Source organism: Merops nubicus, unplaced genomic scaffold (assembly GCF_000691845.1).
Source record: "Merops nubicus isolate BGI_N331 unplaced genomic scaffold, ASM69184v1 scaffold16621, whole genome shotgun sequence".
Classification (NCBI taxonomy): Eukaryota; Metazoa; Chordata; class Aves; order Coraciiformes; family Meropidae; genus Merops; species Merops nubicus.
Genome location: NW_008590412.1, coordinates 2,706 through 15,645, shown reverse-complemented (window position 1 = coordinate 15,645; position 12,940 = coordinate 2,706). Strand labels below are relative to the sequence as shown.

General features: G+C 39.9%; 1 protein-coding gene across 1 annotated transcript; it reads right to left on the bottom strand.

The window, feature by feature from the left end:
- Positions 1-718: 718 nt before the first annotated feature.
- On the bottom strand, positions 719-12,520 carry LOC103782187 (UDP-N-acetylglucosamine--peptide N-acetylglucosaminyltransferase 110 kDa subunit; the record flags this gene model as incomplete). Its single annotated transcript, XM_008949938.1, has 11 exons — positions 12,354-12,520; positions 11,040-11,283; positions 9,451-9,519; positions 6,352-6,468; positions 4,873-4,952; positions 2,414-2,609; positions 2,043-2,183; positions 1,718-1,818; positions 1,368-1,521; positions 1,175-1,276; positions 719-923 (listed from the first exon to the last, which is right to left on the bottom strand). Coding segments are annotated over exons 1-11 (1,576 nt in total), but the record flags the coding sequence as incomplete, so codon positions are not given.
- Positions 12,521-12,940: the final 420 nt, after the last annotated feature.

The following is a 12,940-nucleotide window of genomic DNA, read 5'->3' as shown; positions in this document are numbered from 1 at the left end:
GGAGGACTCCATCCACTCTGCCTTTGACTCTGAGCTGCATATTCCTGAACCAAGTTCCAGAATCCAGCTCCTGTACTTCTCCCCGGGGGCTGCTCCCCAGCCGGGGGTGACAGTGATGCACTGCCATTGGGATGGGGGGACTTGGGTTCGATACTGATTTTGTATGTACTTGTAAATATTCCATTTTATTATCAGCGCTATTATTATTATTACTACTGGTAGTATTAAAGCTGGTTTCTAATCAGTAAGTCTCTCTCCCTTAATCCCTTTCTCTTTCCCCTTCTGGGGGTGGGGGCAGGGGATTAACAGAGAGGGCCTGTTACAGTTCTGGGGGTGGCTCTGACCCCAAACCACAGCAGTGATGCATCGTCCCTGTAACACTGCTGCTATCGCCACTGAAGTGAGTGTATTTGAAAATCACAGAGCAAATCAAACACACAGCTCACACCTCATTCCAGCAAGGATTCACTTGGATGCTGGAAAGTATCAGATTTTTAGAAATATTACCACACAGCTGCGTGGATCTGTTTAAGAGTAATATACTCAACTCTGTTTTTTCAAAATGCCCCCTGCACGTACTTTGAAAAAACAGGTAAGTAGAGCTAGGCACTGTATCTCTTTACAGGACAGTGACTCAAACCTTACAGAGGCCAATACTAACTACGTAAGTATTGGATTTTCGGTAGAAACAGGCAAAACCACAAAGCACTTCCATCACAACTGGCATGTATAAAACTTCCTACCTTGTCCAAACACAGGTTTCCATGTCTCTCAGCAATAGCCTTCCTAAAACTGTGAGAAAGGGGATACAGCATGCTATGATGTGGGTGGACAGAAGGCAGTCTGTTCTTCTCCAGCTGATCAGCTACAATGCTAACCAGCTTCTTCATTCTTTCATCATAGTCTGTCCAGTCACAGACAATCTATAAAAAGCAAAAATTTTTAAAGTATTAGGACAACAGCTTCCTTTGATCTGTATCAGATTATTTCACAAGTTGGGACTAATGCTTCTTCCAAAACTGGAGCTGACAACTTCAGTGATTACTGTTTTTGACTTATCTTCTGATTTAAATCCACTCTTTACATTTAAACTAGTCATTGGTTGAGGTGATGAAGCTTAGCATATGTTGCAGAAGAATCCTAAAAGTTACCATCAAAGCCTCATCTTCCTCACCTGCAAACAGTGGGCTAGATTGCAATAGGCATCTGGGAAATCCGGTTTCAGTTTCAGAGCAGTGCGGTAAGAGGCAATGGCTTCTGGTATATTCCCTGAATCCTGTAAAGAATAGAGTTAGTAGATTAAAAAACCCTCAGGGTAAATACAATGCCCCATCATACTCTAGGAGTGAATCAATTGCATGTGCTACCTTGTGAATAGAGGCCAAGTTGCTGTGGGCATCAGCAAAAGCTGGGTTTATCTGAATGGCACGAGTGTAGCACTGTAGAGCTCCTTGAACATCCTGCATCTCCTTCAAAGTATTTCCCATATTAGAATAAGCATCTGCAAATGTGGGGCTGATTCTGAGAAATAAAGATAATGTATGTAAGAAACAATAAAAGCACCTCCTCCAATGCGAAACCACCCCACAGCCAAACCTTTTGTTTTTCAAAGCAACTGTGTGAATTAAAATACATTACTCTAAGTAACTTTCCGTACAAATCTACGGTACCTCCCTGTTACAAAAGGCTGGGACAATTACAGGTGGTGTCCATTTACCTGATAGCCTCTTTGTAATGCATCAGAGCTTCCTGTAACTTTCCTTGCTGTTGCAGAACACTTGCTAAATTTGAATGTGCCGCAGCAAACTCTGGAAACACCTGGAAATAAAAAGTACAAGCTGTCTCTCTCAAATGCTCCAAGTACACCAAGATATATATATAAAAAAAATACTTGTGCATTTCTTACTCTTTTTTTTTATATAACTCAGGTTTCTGAGCAGATGTTGCTGCACTCATGACTGAAGAGGGGGGAAAACCCCTGTGTCATATTACACACTCCCAACATTAATTCCCCACATCCCCTCGACCACGTGCAACCGCACCTCAAGAGCCTTCCGATAAAGGCGCACGGCTTCCTCGATGTTCCCCTGCTCTCGCTTGATGTTTGCTAGATTGTTGAGAGAATCTGCATGCGTGGGGCAAAGTCGAAGAGCTGTATTGTAGCATTCTTCTGCTTCTACCACCTGCAAAAAGAGGGATACTGTTAATCTGGTTGTGTCTGTTTTAACAGCACTATTTATGAGAAGCCATTATACAACCACTTTTAACAGGTTCAGGGTGGAGGCTTCCTAAATTAGTCCTCCTTATGACTGAAGACAACATCCCACCATAATAGAGCTGGTGGCATCTGGTGCCTAAATAAACATTCACTGTAATTTTTAAAATGTTAAAAAGGACAAAAAATACTCCTTACACTGCCTTTCTCCTTCAAGGCGTTGGCCAAGTTACAATAGGCGTCAGGAAAGTGGGGTTGTAGTTCAATAGCCCTCCTGTAGGTGTCTATTGCTAGGTCTATTAGTCCTTGCTCATAATACACACAAGCAAGGTTGCCATGAACAACTGCGTGATTTGGACTCAAACTCAAGGCTCGTAGATAAGCTGCTACAGCTCTGTAACAAGAAAAAAGGTAAACAATTATCCACTGAGCAGCAATTTTATTTACCTTGGTCATAAAAACAACCCACATAAAAAGAAACAGAGATTTCAATGGATATTTATTATTAACACACACAAATCTATCCTGTAAGATGTTACTGCAAACACAAAACCGTACTGCCTGAATTAAAAGCCCAATCAAAGGACAAATTACTACTGTTCATGTTATTTTAAAGCTATGCTGAATTCTGTAATGACTAGGAGATTACAAGAAATACTTCATAAAACAGGAATGTTTTCCTCCCACCACTTGATGCCATACAGTGACCAATGTAGGTCTTTGTGAAAAGAAGTTGTTTTCATCTAGTTTTTTTAAATGCGCTTTACTGCTAGCATAAGCATGGGATCTTTGCTCCATTTTTTTCCAGTTTATTATTCAATTGTAACAATATAAACAGTATCGTACTATTACATCTTTATTCTCTCTGCTAACCTAACACATGTATCATGCTTTAGTTATACATCAAACTTCACTTTCTTCAAAAGTGAGTCCTTTAATTATATATTCCTGTACAGCTATATAAATGACTGATGCATTCAAATCAAATTTCCAGAAAAATGACAACAGTATACACCAGAAGTAAATTCTCAAAAAGATGACGTGAAATCTAAAATGATGAGGAAGCATGCCTGTTTGGCCCATGGCTAAAGGAGAAATCCACCAAACATTTACACTGTCTGTAATGCAACTAATTAGAACAATTAACCTGTTCCCTGAAAGCTTTTATTAACTCTGGAGCCACAAACCACAGCTACCAGAAATTAAAATCCAATTAACAGATGCAACATGGTACCCTGCATATAAACAACGCTGTCTTGATCTTCTTCCAGTAACAAAAGAAAGACTCATGTATTGGATTACAAGTCTCTGAACAGGTTAGTTCAGAGAAGACCGCAGCAGTACTGCAACCCCACGCAATAACGTGCATGTTATAAGCCTGTGCAGCTATCCAGAGAGACCCTGACAGGCTGGAGAGCTGGGCAGGGAGAAATCTCATGAAATTCCATACAGGCAAGTGTAAAGTCCTGCATTTGGGGAGGAACAACCCCATGCATCAGTCCAGGCTGGGGGCTATCTGTTGGAGAGCAGTTCTGGGGAAAAGGACCTGGGAGTCCCAGTTAATAGCAGGATGACCATGAGCCAGCAGTGTGCAGCCAAGAAGGCCAGTGGCATCCTGGGGTGCATTAAGAGGTATGTGGCCAACAGGTCAAGGGAAGTCATCCTCCCTCTCTGCTCTGCCCTGGTGAGGCCCCACCTGGAATACTGTGTGCAGTTCCGGGCTCCTCAGTTCAGGAAGGACAAAGAACTTTTGGAGAGGGTCCAGCGCAGGACTACTAAGAAGATCAAGGGCCTGGAACACCTGTCATATGAGGAAAGGCTCGGGGTGCTGGGGATATTTAGCTTGGAGAAGTGGAGGCTGAGGGTGGATCTTATTAATGGTTATAAGTATCTAAAAGGTGGGTGTCAGGAAGATGGGCCAGGCTCGTCTCAGTGGTGTCTGGTGACAGGACCAGGGGCAATGGCCACAAGCTGGTGAACAAGAGGTTCAACCTGAAGATGAGGAAGAACTTTACAATGAGAGTGACAGAGCACTGGCACCGGCTGCCCAGGGGCATGATGGAGTCACTACCTCTGGAGACTTTAAAGGCCCACCTGGGCGTGTTCCTGGGTGATGTACTCTAAGTGACACTGCTCTGGCAGAGGGGTTGGACTAGATGATCTTTTGAGGTCCCCTTAAACCCCTAAGATTCTGTTAACGTGGTTACAACATGGAACAAATACAGACTACTCAAGAAGATCCTCAGCTGAATTTCAGCATTTCAACTTGTCTTACAAAAAAAGGACCATTTTAGAAGAGACAAACCTGTAGATCATATCCTGAATCACAAAATTAAACCACAGAATTGATGCCTTTCTTGCATTATTTTCACCTGTCTCCAGCCTTAATTTCTAATCTATTTTCATCAGTACCTTCAGAAATGCTCATTTTTAATCTTTTATTAAGTACAGGAAAGTAACAAAGGAAGACATTCCACTTTATTTATTTTTTTTTTTAGTTTCAATAACCTGCTCTGTACGCATTTCAAAGCCATTTGCTTGCTGAGCTTACAGAAGTTTTTGCTATACTGTCCAACGAGATCTTAGATCAGGAACCTAACCTGTATTTCAATACATCCAACAGGCCACTGACAGAGTGACAGTACTTATCTGCTTACCTGTCAAATATCCTTGCCTCCTTCAGGACATTTCCAAGATTGATGTAAGCATCCAAAAAATTTGGGTCAAGTGTTACAGCCTGAAAATATTTTTGAAGTAAGTTTTGAGCATTGAAACAAAAAACATTCTCTATGAAACCTAGCTACCTTTTTTTTGGTGTTTTTTTTTGGTGGTGGTGGTAGTTTGTGTGGTTTTGTTTTTTTTTTTAATTTGTCAAACCCAAACTCTAAGCATCTAAGACTTTAACAAGAACCTAAAAAGGAACAAAAACTTAAATAATATAAAACACTAACAGAGCATCAAAGCTAATTATCTTTAAAAATAACAGCATACACTACATTCAAATTTATTCAGTTGCTTACCTAGTCAGCTGCAACTACTGCAGAATAAAGTGTTAAATATTAATTCCATCTTAGGCTGATGGTACTTAACACTCCTGCCTACTCATGCTATGTGCCTTTAATTTGTTTTTAGGGAAGAAAAACCCTGAAAAAAACACGAATCCATATCCTTTATCTATTGCAAAATAAGCCAGCATTTTAATTTAGCAGTCCAGAAAAAGACTTTCACAAGAGCAAGAAAAGGACAAATGCATCGTATGTGTTGGGAAAGTATGTTCAGTAGACATTTAGCTAAAATAAAACGTTTTCATCCCTTAAAAATTATAATGCAAGGAAATTTAAGAACCAATGAAGTTACAGAAGATGCAGTAATATGCTACATGTGAGTATTTGGCATGGCAACATTCTTACAGTCTCTCTCATGGAAATTAGTATTTCCAAATTAAGTTATAGTTTACAATGTATAACTAACTAGACACAGATTTAAAAAAAAATCCTGAGCACTTAAAATTATTTTTGTAGTTCTTAACTCATAAATATCAGGAAGAAACTGTCCACCACATGTTAAAACCACTTTTAGGTCACTAAAAAGCGAACTTAAGAGATGAATACAAACTGAATTATGATGCTAATTACTTCTTAATTAGAACACATCAGACAACTAAATAATGACAGCCATCTAGAGAAGTCTGAAACAATAATGGTGAAAAATAATCCTGGAGAAGAATAAGTGTCACTTAAAATTGTTCTCCTCAGTTACCCAAAATGACAGTAATAGCTGAAACAAATCACAGGGAAAAATTCTTTTAAGCAGAAAGTTTGTTTCTCCCTCTCACACATGAAACATGCAAAACATTATTCCCATCAAATTAGATTTTTAAAAATTTTGTCCTGGAAAAAGATGTAAAACAACTTAATTTTCTCATATTTGACATCCATAAAGTCCTTTGGGCAGTTGTAACACTATCTCTCTAGTGCCATATAGGCACTTTAATACACCAGGAGTGAAAAAACCCAACATAGGATGTTAACAGGATCATAAGAAGTCCTCTGCTGATGGAAAACATTTCTATCATCTACAAGTAGACAACTGCATGTACATTAAAATCCAGCAGTGAAACTGACTGGCTTAGTTACCTTTTCAAAGTGGTGAATTGCAAGCCAAATTTCTCCTTGGGCATTGAAAACACAGCCAAGATTACTCCAAGCCACTGCAAAGTTTGGTTGAGTCTCAATTGCTTTTAAGTAACAGGCCTTGGAACAGTTAAAGAAGAGAGATACAAGGGAAGGGGAGTATTTGTACAAAGAAAAAAAATGAGAAAAAAAAATTGTTAGTATTCCTTCTCTAACCAGTCAAAAGTGACCCTGCAGTATAGGCTAGCTTGCGCCAAAACTAATGCGCTGCAAACTGTTGTTGATCCTGCGCCAGCGCAAACCAAAACCCAGGTGCAAGCCCACCATTTTTCAGTTATGCTGACAACAGATTAACATGCCCTTAGACACAATCACCACAGAAATCATCTCAGAAATAATTCAAGAAGTTCAGCAGAAATATCTGCCACCTTTAAACACACAAACCCCCAAAAACATACTGTGTAAAAACAACTCTGCTGTGAAATTATTAAATCGTGTAATATTCAAGAGCAGATGCAAACTACTTCAAAAAATTCAGAAAAAACACTAAAAAAGATGAAGCCATTCTTCGATTTTCATTGTCTGAGTGATGACACAACCGATCCCCACCTATTTTCCCTGTTTCTTCAAATACCTCCCATCACCTGCAGCTTCAAAACCTCAAATGACAGGATTGCACGAAGGTTTAGGTCCCTGTAATGCAAGCGCAAGAAATCGCTGCGCATCCTAAGGAGCACGGCGCCACGCTATCGCTGCGGACTCCCTGCCATCGTCAGCGCCCCTAGGTGCAGTGAACGGCCAACCAGAATCATTAATCTACCAGACAGGCCCACGCAGAAACTCGCATGTTAAATTTGATGGCTGGACTCTATATGTGTTACGACCCAATCTGATCCAAAAGGCTACAGCCTGGAGCTTGGGCAGCCGCCCAATCAAAGATTAATCATCTAGTCAACCGTTCACGAGGGCTTAATCGCACGCAATGCGCGTTACCGCTGCGCAGCCTTTGCGCTACTGCAGGATCACAGCGCATCATCAGAAGAGCAGAACGCTGCAATCCAAACAAAGAAGAAAAAGGAAAAAAAATGAACAACCAGAAGAGTTAGAAGCTTTTACTATTAACTATCTCAAATTATTTCTTAAAAAAAATACTTTAATTTACTTTTACTTTATTTCTTTGAAAGAATTTGTGGCTACTAGTATAAAATATTCTTACATTACTTGCTTGTAATTAAATATTTTAAGCTGTTTCTGAAGCCACAAGACAGAAGATTCAGGCATGGAGGCAAATGGTTTTGCTGTGGCAGTTACAAACCCGTTACCATATTTCTCATCATGTGACTTTTCGGTGCGTTCCTTGCTGGAAGAGGAGGAGGAGGTGTGTGTCTGCCCTAGATCCAGGCCTCGAGCTCCCTTCAGCGAGGCACCTTACGCATGGAATAGGAGGTTTCACCCACCTGAAACCTTCTAAATACAATATCAGTGGTGAAAAACCAAAAACAAGAGAGAAAATAAAACAAGATCATTAGTAAGAGTTCAACAAAGCAATTGCATTTTTTGGATATGTCTTAACACATGGGAATGAGGACAATCTGTCTGTAACAAGGGAGACATGCAGAAGGGAGAGGGTTAATCAGGGCAACTGCATACAGCAGGGACTGTTTGGGGGGTTGGTTTTGGTTTTTTTTTCTTTGGAAGAAAGGCTCTGAAATATCTACAAAGAAATTGAATTTTAGTTCAAACTGTAAGGAATCTGCTGGCTTGATCTTTCAAATGGACTGATAACCAAAGAAACACATTGCAATTTACTCAAGATGTTTTTCCTAGTTTATTAAGTTCTCACAAAACGGAATAACACTTTCAATCTAGGTGTCTCCAGAGCTCTGAAACAAAGAAGTCAGCAACCTAAGGCAGGCGCAGTGTCTTGGCCTATACCAGTCACACTAAAGCTGCAGTGAAGTGCAGTTCATGTTAGCTGTCCGCTTGGTGGGCTGAGAACCAAGTGTCTCAAAGACTGTTCAAACTCGAAATGCTGCTACAAAATATTTTCAACCTGGATCTGACCAAATCAGTTAGGCTGCCCTAGGATAGTACACACATCCAAGTTGTTGAGAGAAATTAAAACAGTAATAAACTTTGTCCCTGCACTCCCCGTTACCCCCTAAAGCCCATACCCCCCCAGATGGTGCTGCAGTCAAACAGACAGCTACGCTGTTCATACACTCCACTTTTTAGCATGCGCGTGGGGCTCGGAGTGACAGCCGTGGAGTCCGGAGTTTCCCATTCCTCCACACTCCTCACCCCTGCAGCGCGGACGCGTAAGGTGGCTTGTAACAAGACAATTTCTTTGTGCAATCCAAGTTTTAACATGCCAAGAATTTCAAACTTATCTTGGTGTTCAAATCCTCAGTTTAGAAAACACAAGACTGCTAGAAGCCACCTTTCCACTACAGCAAGTTTTCTTTCGATCAGTTCATTTCCAAACAAACCAGCTTTGTCCTTCAGATTTCTTTATTTTGGGGGAGGGAAAGGGAAGACACAAAAAAAAGATAAGAGGGAGGTTTGCATACTGCAGCTATTGATCACTTACTAGCCTTTCTTCCACTATCAAGGGAAGGGAAAAGTTAAAAGAATAAAAATATTTAAAAGCCAATATTACACGGTAACATTTGGGTAAGTTTCTTGTCCACTTACAAGTCACAAAGGACTTTAGAAGAGCAGCATTTTCAATATCACCTGCATCGTACAGGGATCTCGAGCTAACCACAGGCTCTCTGCTTGGCACCAGCAGGCAAGCCTCAGGTTTGAAGGACTTATTTCCAGGTAAGAGCATGACGGAGCCCCTGCCCAATACTTCAGAATGGTATCAGATAGTCTAGTTTCAGCAGAAAGGCTTGGTAATGTTCCGTTTCTTGACTTAAGCTAACTTTTAAACATGGGACATGCCATATCTTGCCCTGCAACTACTCTGAGGTGTTTCAGTGCCTTCAGCTTTCCAGCAGCTTCTCAGACTGTCTGTAGATCAATGCAGACTTGAAGACTTGGTGCAAAGTTCAATTTTTCAAAACACTGATGTTTACATGTATTCTACCCAACACCTACCTTGGCTTCTTCCAAGCGACCCAGGGCTTTCAGCAGGTTCCCCAGGTCACTACGAACACAGTACAAGTCCTGAAATACCAAAGTCACACTATCAGCTTCAGGACTTCAGGTGCCCCAAAGGTCTCCAGAGAGCATGCAAGGGAACACACCAGTCCTCCACAGCTTATATTAAATTCTTAATACATCACAAATGTAAATTATTTTTCTTGACCCAATGTTACAGTTGAGAGATAGTATTACTGATTTTAGTACTGTAAAAATACAACCATAGAGAAGTAGAAAGAAGTACAAAAGTAGTGTTTCATACAATTCCTGTTTATACAGAAATACAAAACTGGAAACAAATGCCCCCCACCCACCCAAGGAGCTTAAATTCTTTTGCCATACATAAGTAGCTGAAGCCTCTTTTTCTTTTTCTAAGCATGTCCTGTATTCTTAGGTTACCCTACTGCCATTATGACTCTTAACTAGACAGCACATAATTGATTTTGCTTCCTGTATACCCAAAGCAGTTTCTCCTCCCTGTTTTTCCCACTAATTTGTCCATTTTAAACAACCTTGCCACCTGATATTCATTTGTAACCACAGTACAGACTGCAACTGCATTATCCAGCAGTAAGTGAAGACCACAGAGAATGGCGACATTTTTGTCAGTGCTAACAAAAGAACTTTCTAACCTGAAAAAAACCTCAACCCCTATAACAAAACACCATCTCACAGTATTACCAACCAATGCACAAACTCCACTAGTCACACCACTTAGCACAAGTTAGACAAGTTCACCTAGGATGAACACAGCAAATCAAGATCCTGAGCTCTCTTTGGACTCAGCTTGTATTTGCTTTTCCAAAGGAAAAAGGATATATGCGCACCAGAGCAGTGTTGTATTTTTTGGCAAAATGACCAAGTAGCAAACAGATACCTTCATTATACTGAATAGCAATATACAAATTATTTGAGTATAATGCAAAATAAAGAGAAGTTATCAGTCTGGTACACTGTTTACTAAAAATGTCAATTCAAAACTGTCACAACCAAAAATTCAAACACCAGATCTATTTTACAGGTGTCATTTATACTCAGTTTCAGCCCGCAAAACATAAAAAACATGGTTCTGCAAGCTAATCCCCTGTGGAAATCTAACCAAGGCAGCTCTCATCACGACAGATTTTCTGACTTCATGATAAAGTAATACCTGATGATTTCTGAACATCTCACAACCCAGTCTGAACAGTGACTCTTTCACTGTAATAATACTGCCTTAGTAAAAAACAAAGCTAAATGAGGTCACTCACTGAAACTTCTGACCAGAAAAAAAACAACACACAAACAATTCCTTGTTCTTCTGTTATCTAAACAATACGAGTAAGTACACAAGGAGCTTTCCTTACTGTGTTGCAATTTAAAGCTTTCTGTGCCAGTAGTCTTTCAAAGATCCTTAACATAAATATTAAATAGATCATTAACTTCATGGTGTACAGGTTACAGGGAAGGTTTATCACTTTTTTTGTTCTTTTAAACCGGCTATCTGTGTGTCCTGGGACAGCAGTAAAGCATAGAGCTCTTCTGTAAAATACAGCATTACTTACAGGGTTGTACTGAAGGGCAGACACATATGCCTGTACTGCTCCTTCCATATCACCTGCAGCTACCAGGGCAGCAGCCAAATTAATATATCCATCGATGAAATCTGGCTTGAGGCGTAGCGCATGTCTATAATGTTCAATGGCTTCTTGGAGCTGTCCACGCTCCTTGTACACATTGCCTAGATTTGAGTAAGCTTCAGCCAACAGTGGATTCTGTTTAATAGCCAAAGTACTGAAGTGAGCAGACCTGGAGAAAATTAGATAAGTTAGCCGACAAAAAACAAAACAACAAAAAAAACCAACCCAAGCCACACTTAAGTTTCAGTGTTTGCCCATTTACCTAGTCACATAATACCCATGATTGAGTGAGCCAAACATACAGCAAATAAATCTGGACTTACAAGAGCTGTCTTGTATGTTTAGCTTCTTCTAGCTTAAAACTATCATCTCACCTGTTCCTATTTTAGAGTCTACTGAAGACAGACAACTCATATTCACACCAGTAGGGTTCAAGCTGACTCACCAAACTTGAACTCAACACTCTTGGAGAAAATACTACAGATATCCTGCGAAGTCTCTTCCAATATTTGTATGCTTTAAGCAAAGTTTCACTTGATACTCGTTTCAAGAAGCAAGACATAGCTAACAGATGTAGATGTAAAATTCTGTTGTACCCTCCCCTATTTTACTTTCCCATATCTGAACTGTTTTAACAGCTTCATTCAGAAGCGTATATAAAATAAAACTGAGACAAAAGTTCTTACTTCTCGCATCAGCAAACACATATTTACAGCTAGAACAAGTGAAGTTTAAAATGCTTCATGAACAGAAAGCAAGATCAGGAACAGGCAGGCAGAAAGAACTGACAACTTTCAGATGACAAAAATCCTTAACTAATCATGCTGTTTCACAGCAAACACTCAGTCTTGCAACTTGAGGGGAAAAAAAAAAAAAAAAAACCAAAAAAAAACAACACCAAACTTTGAGTGGAATATGCAAAAGCCTTTGTTTAAACACGTAAATACCTCCAGTGCACACAACTGTGGCTGACACTCCAACAGTAGGATGTATAGTATTAAAATAACATGAGAAAAATGGCAAGAACTGTTGCTTGCTGTAAAGCTAGCAATTCCCATTTGTATTTCTCTTATCCTAACAGTTTAAAAAGAACATTGGTTTTGACCAGTCCTTACTGGTGCCATCAAGTTAGTCATTATTATTTATTAATGATAAACCAGAACTTTTCTCAGCTGTGCTCAGTAATTTTAGTGGTGCAGACTACAAAGCAAGCTGGAGGGAACACCCCGAGTCTCCTACCTGTCCAACCTGCGACACTGGAAGTGAATGGACGACAGTAACAAAAGCACACCAGTATTGTCAGGCTCTTGTCTCCAAAGCTGCATGCAGTGTCTCTCTGCTGCTTCAAAGTCTCCTGCCTGATACTCACGATGAGCCAACTCCGCTAACCCTTGGAAGGAAAGCATACTTTTCGTTGGTTCTGGAGAATCACCAAAACATTTAAGGGGGAAAACAAAAAGTTAGATAATGGGAATGAAACAAAACAACAAAGTGAAAAAGTGTACACAACTGAAAGATGAAAACGTTTGAAATTACATAAAACACATTATACGATTAAAAAACACTATGTGATAGTTTGAACTCTCATGTCCTAACCTGTTACTATATTTCTAACTTTATCTGCACAGTCCCATGATCTCATAAGCTAATAGGAAACATACACATAGTAACAACTCAATATTTGTAAGCCAATAATTTTACATTATCCTTAAAATATATTTGGAAGGGACTCCTGACATGATACTGTACTTTGGTTGACAACAGTAGAAGTGCTACTAACTGAACAATGACTCGCCTCATTCTCCCCAAGGCTGTAAATTTTATGC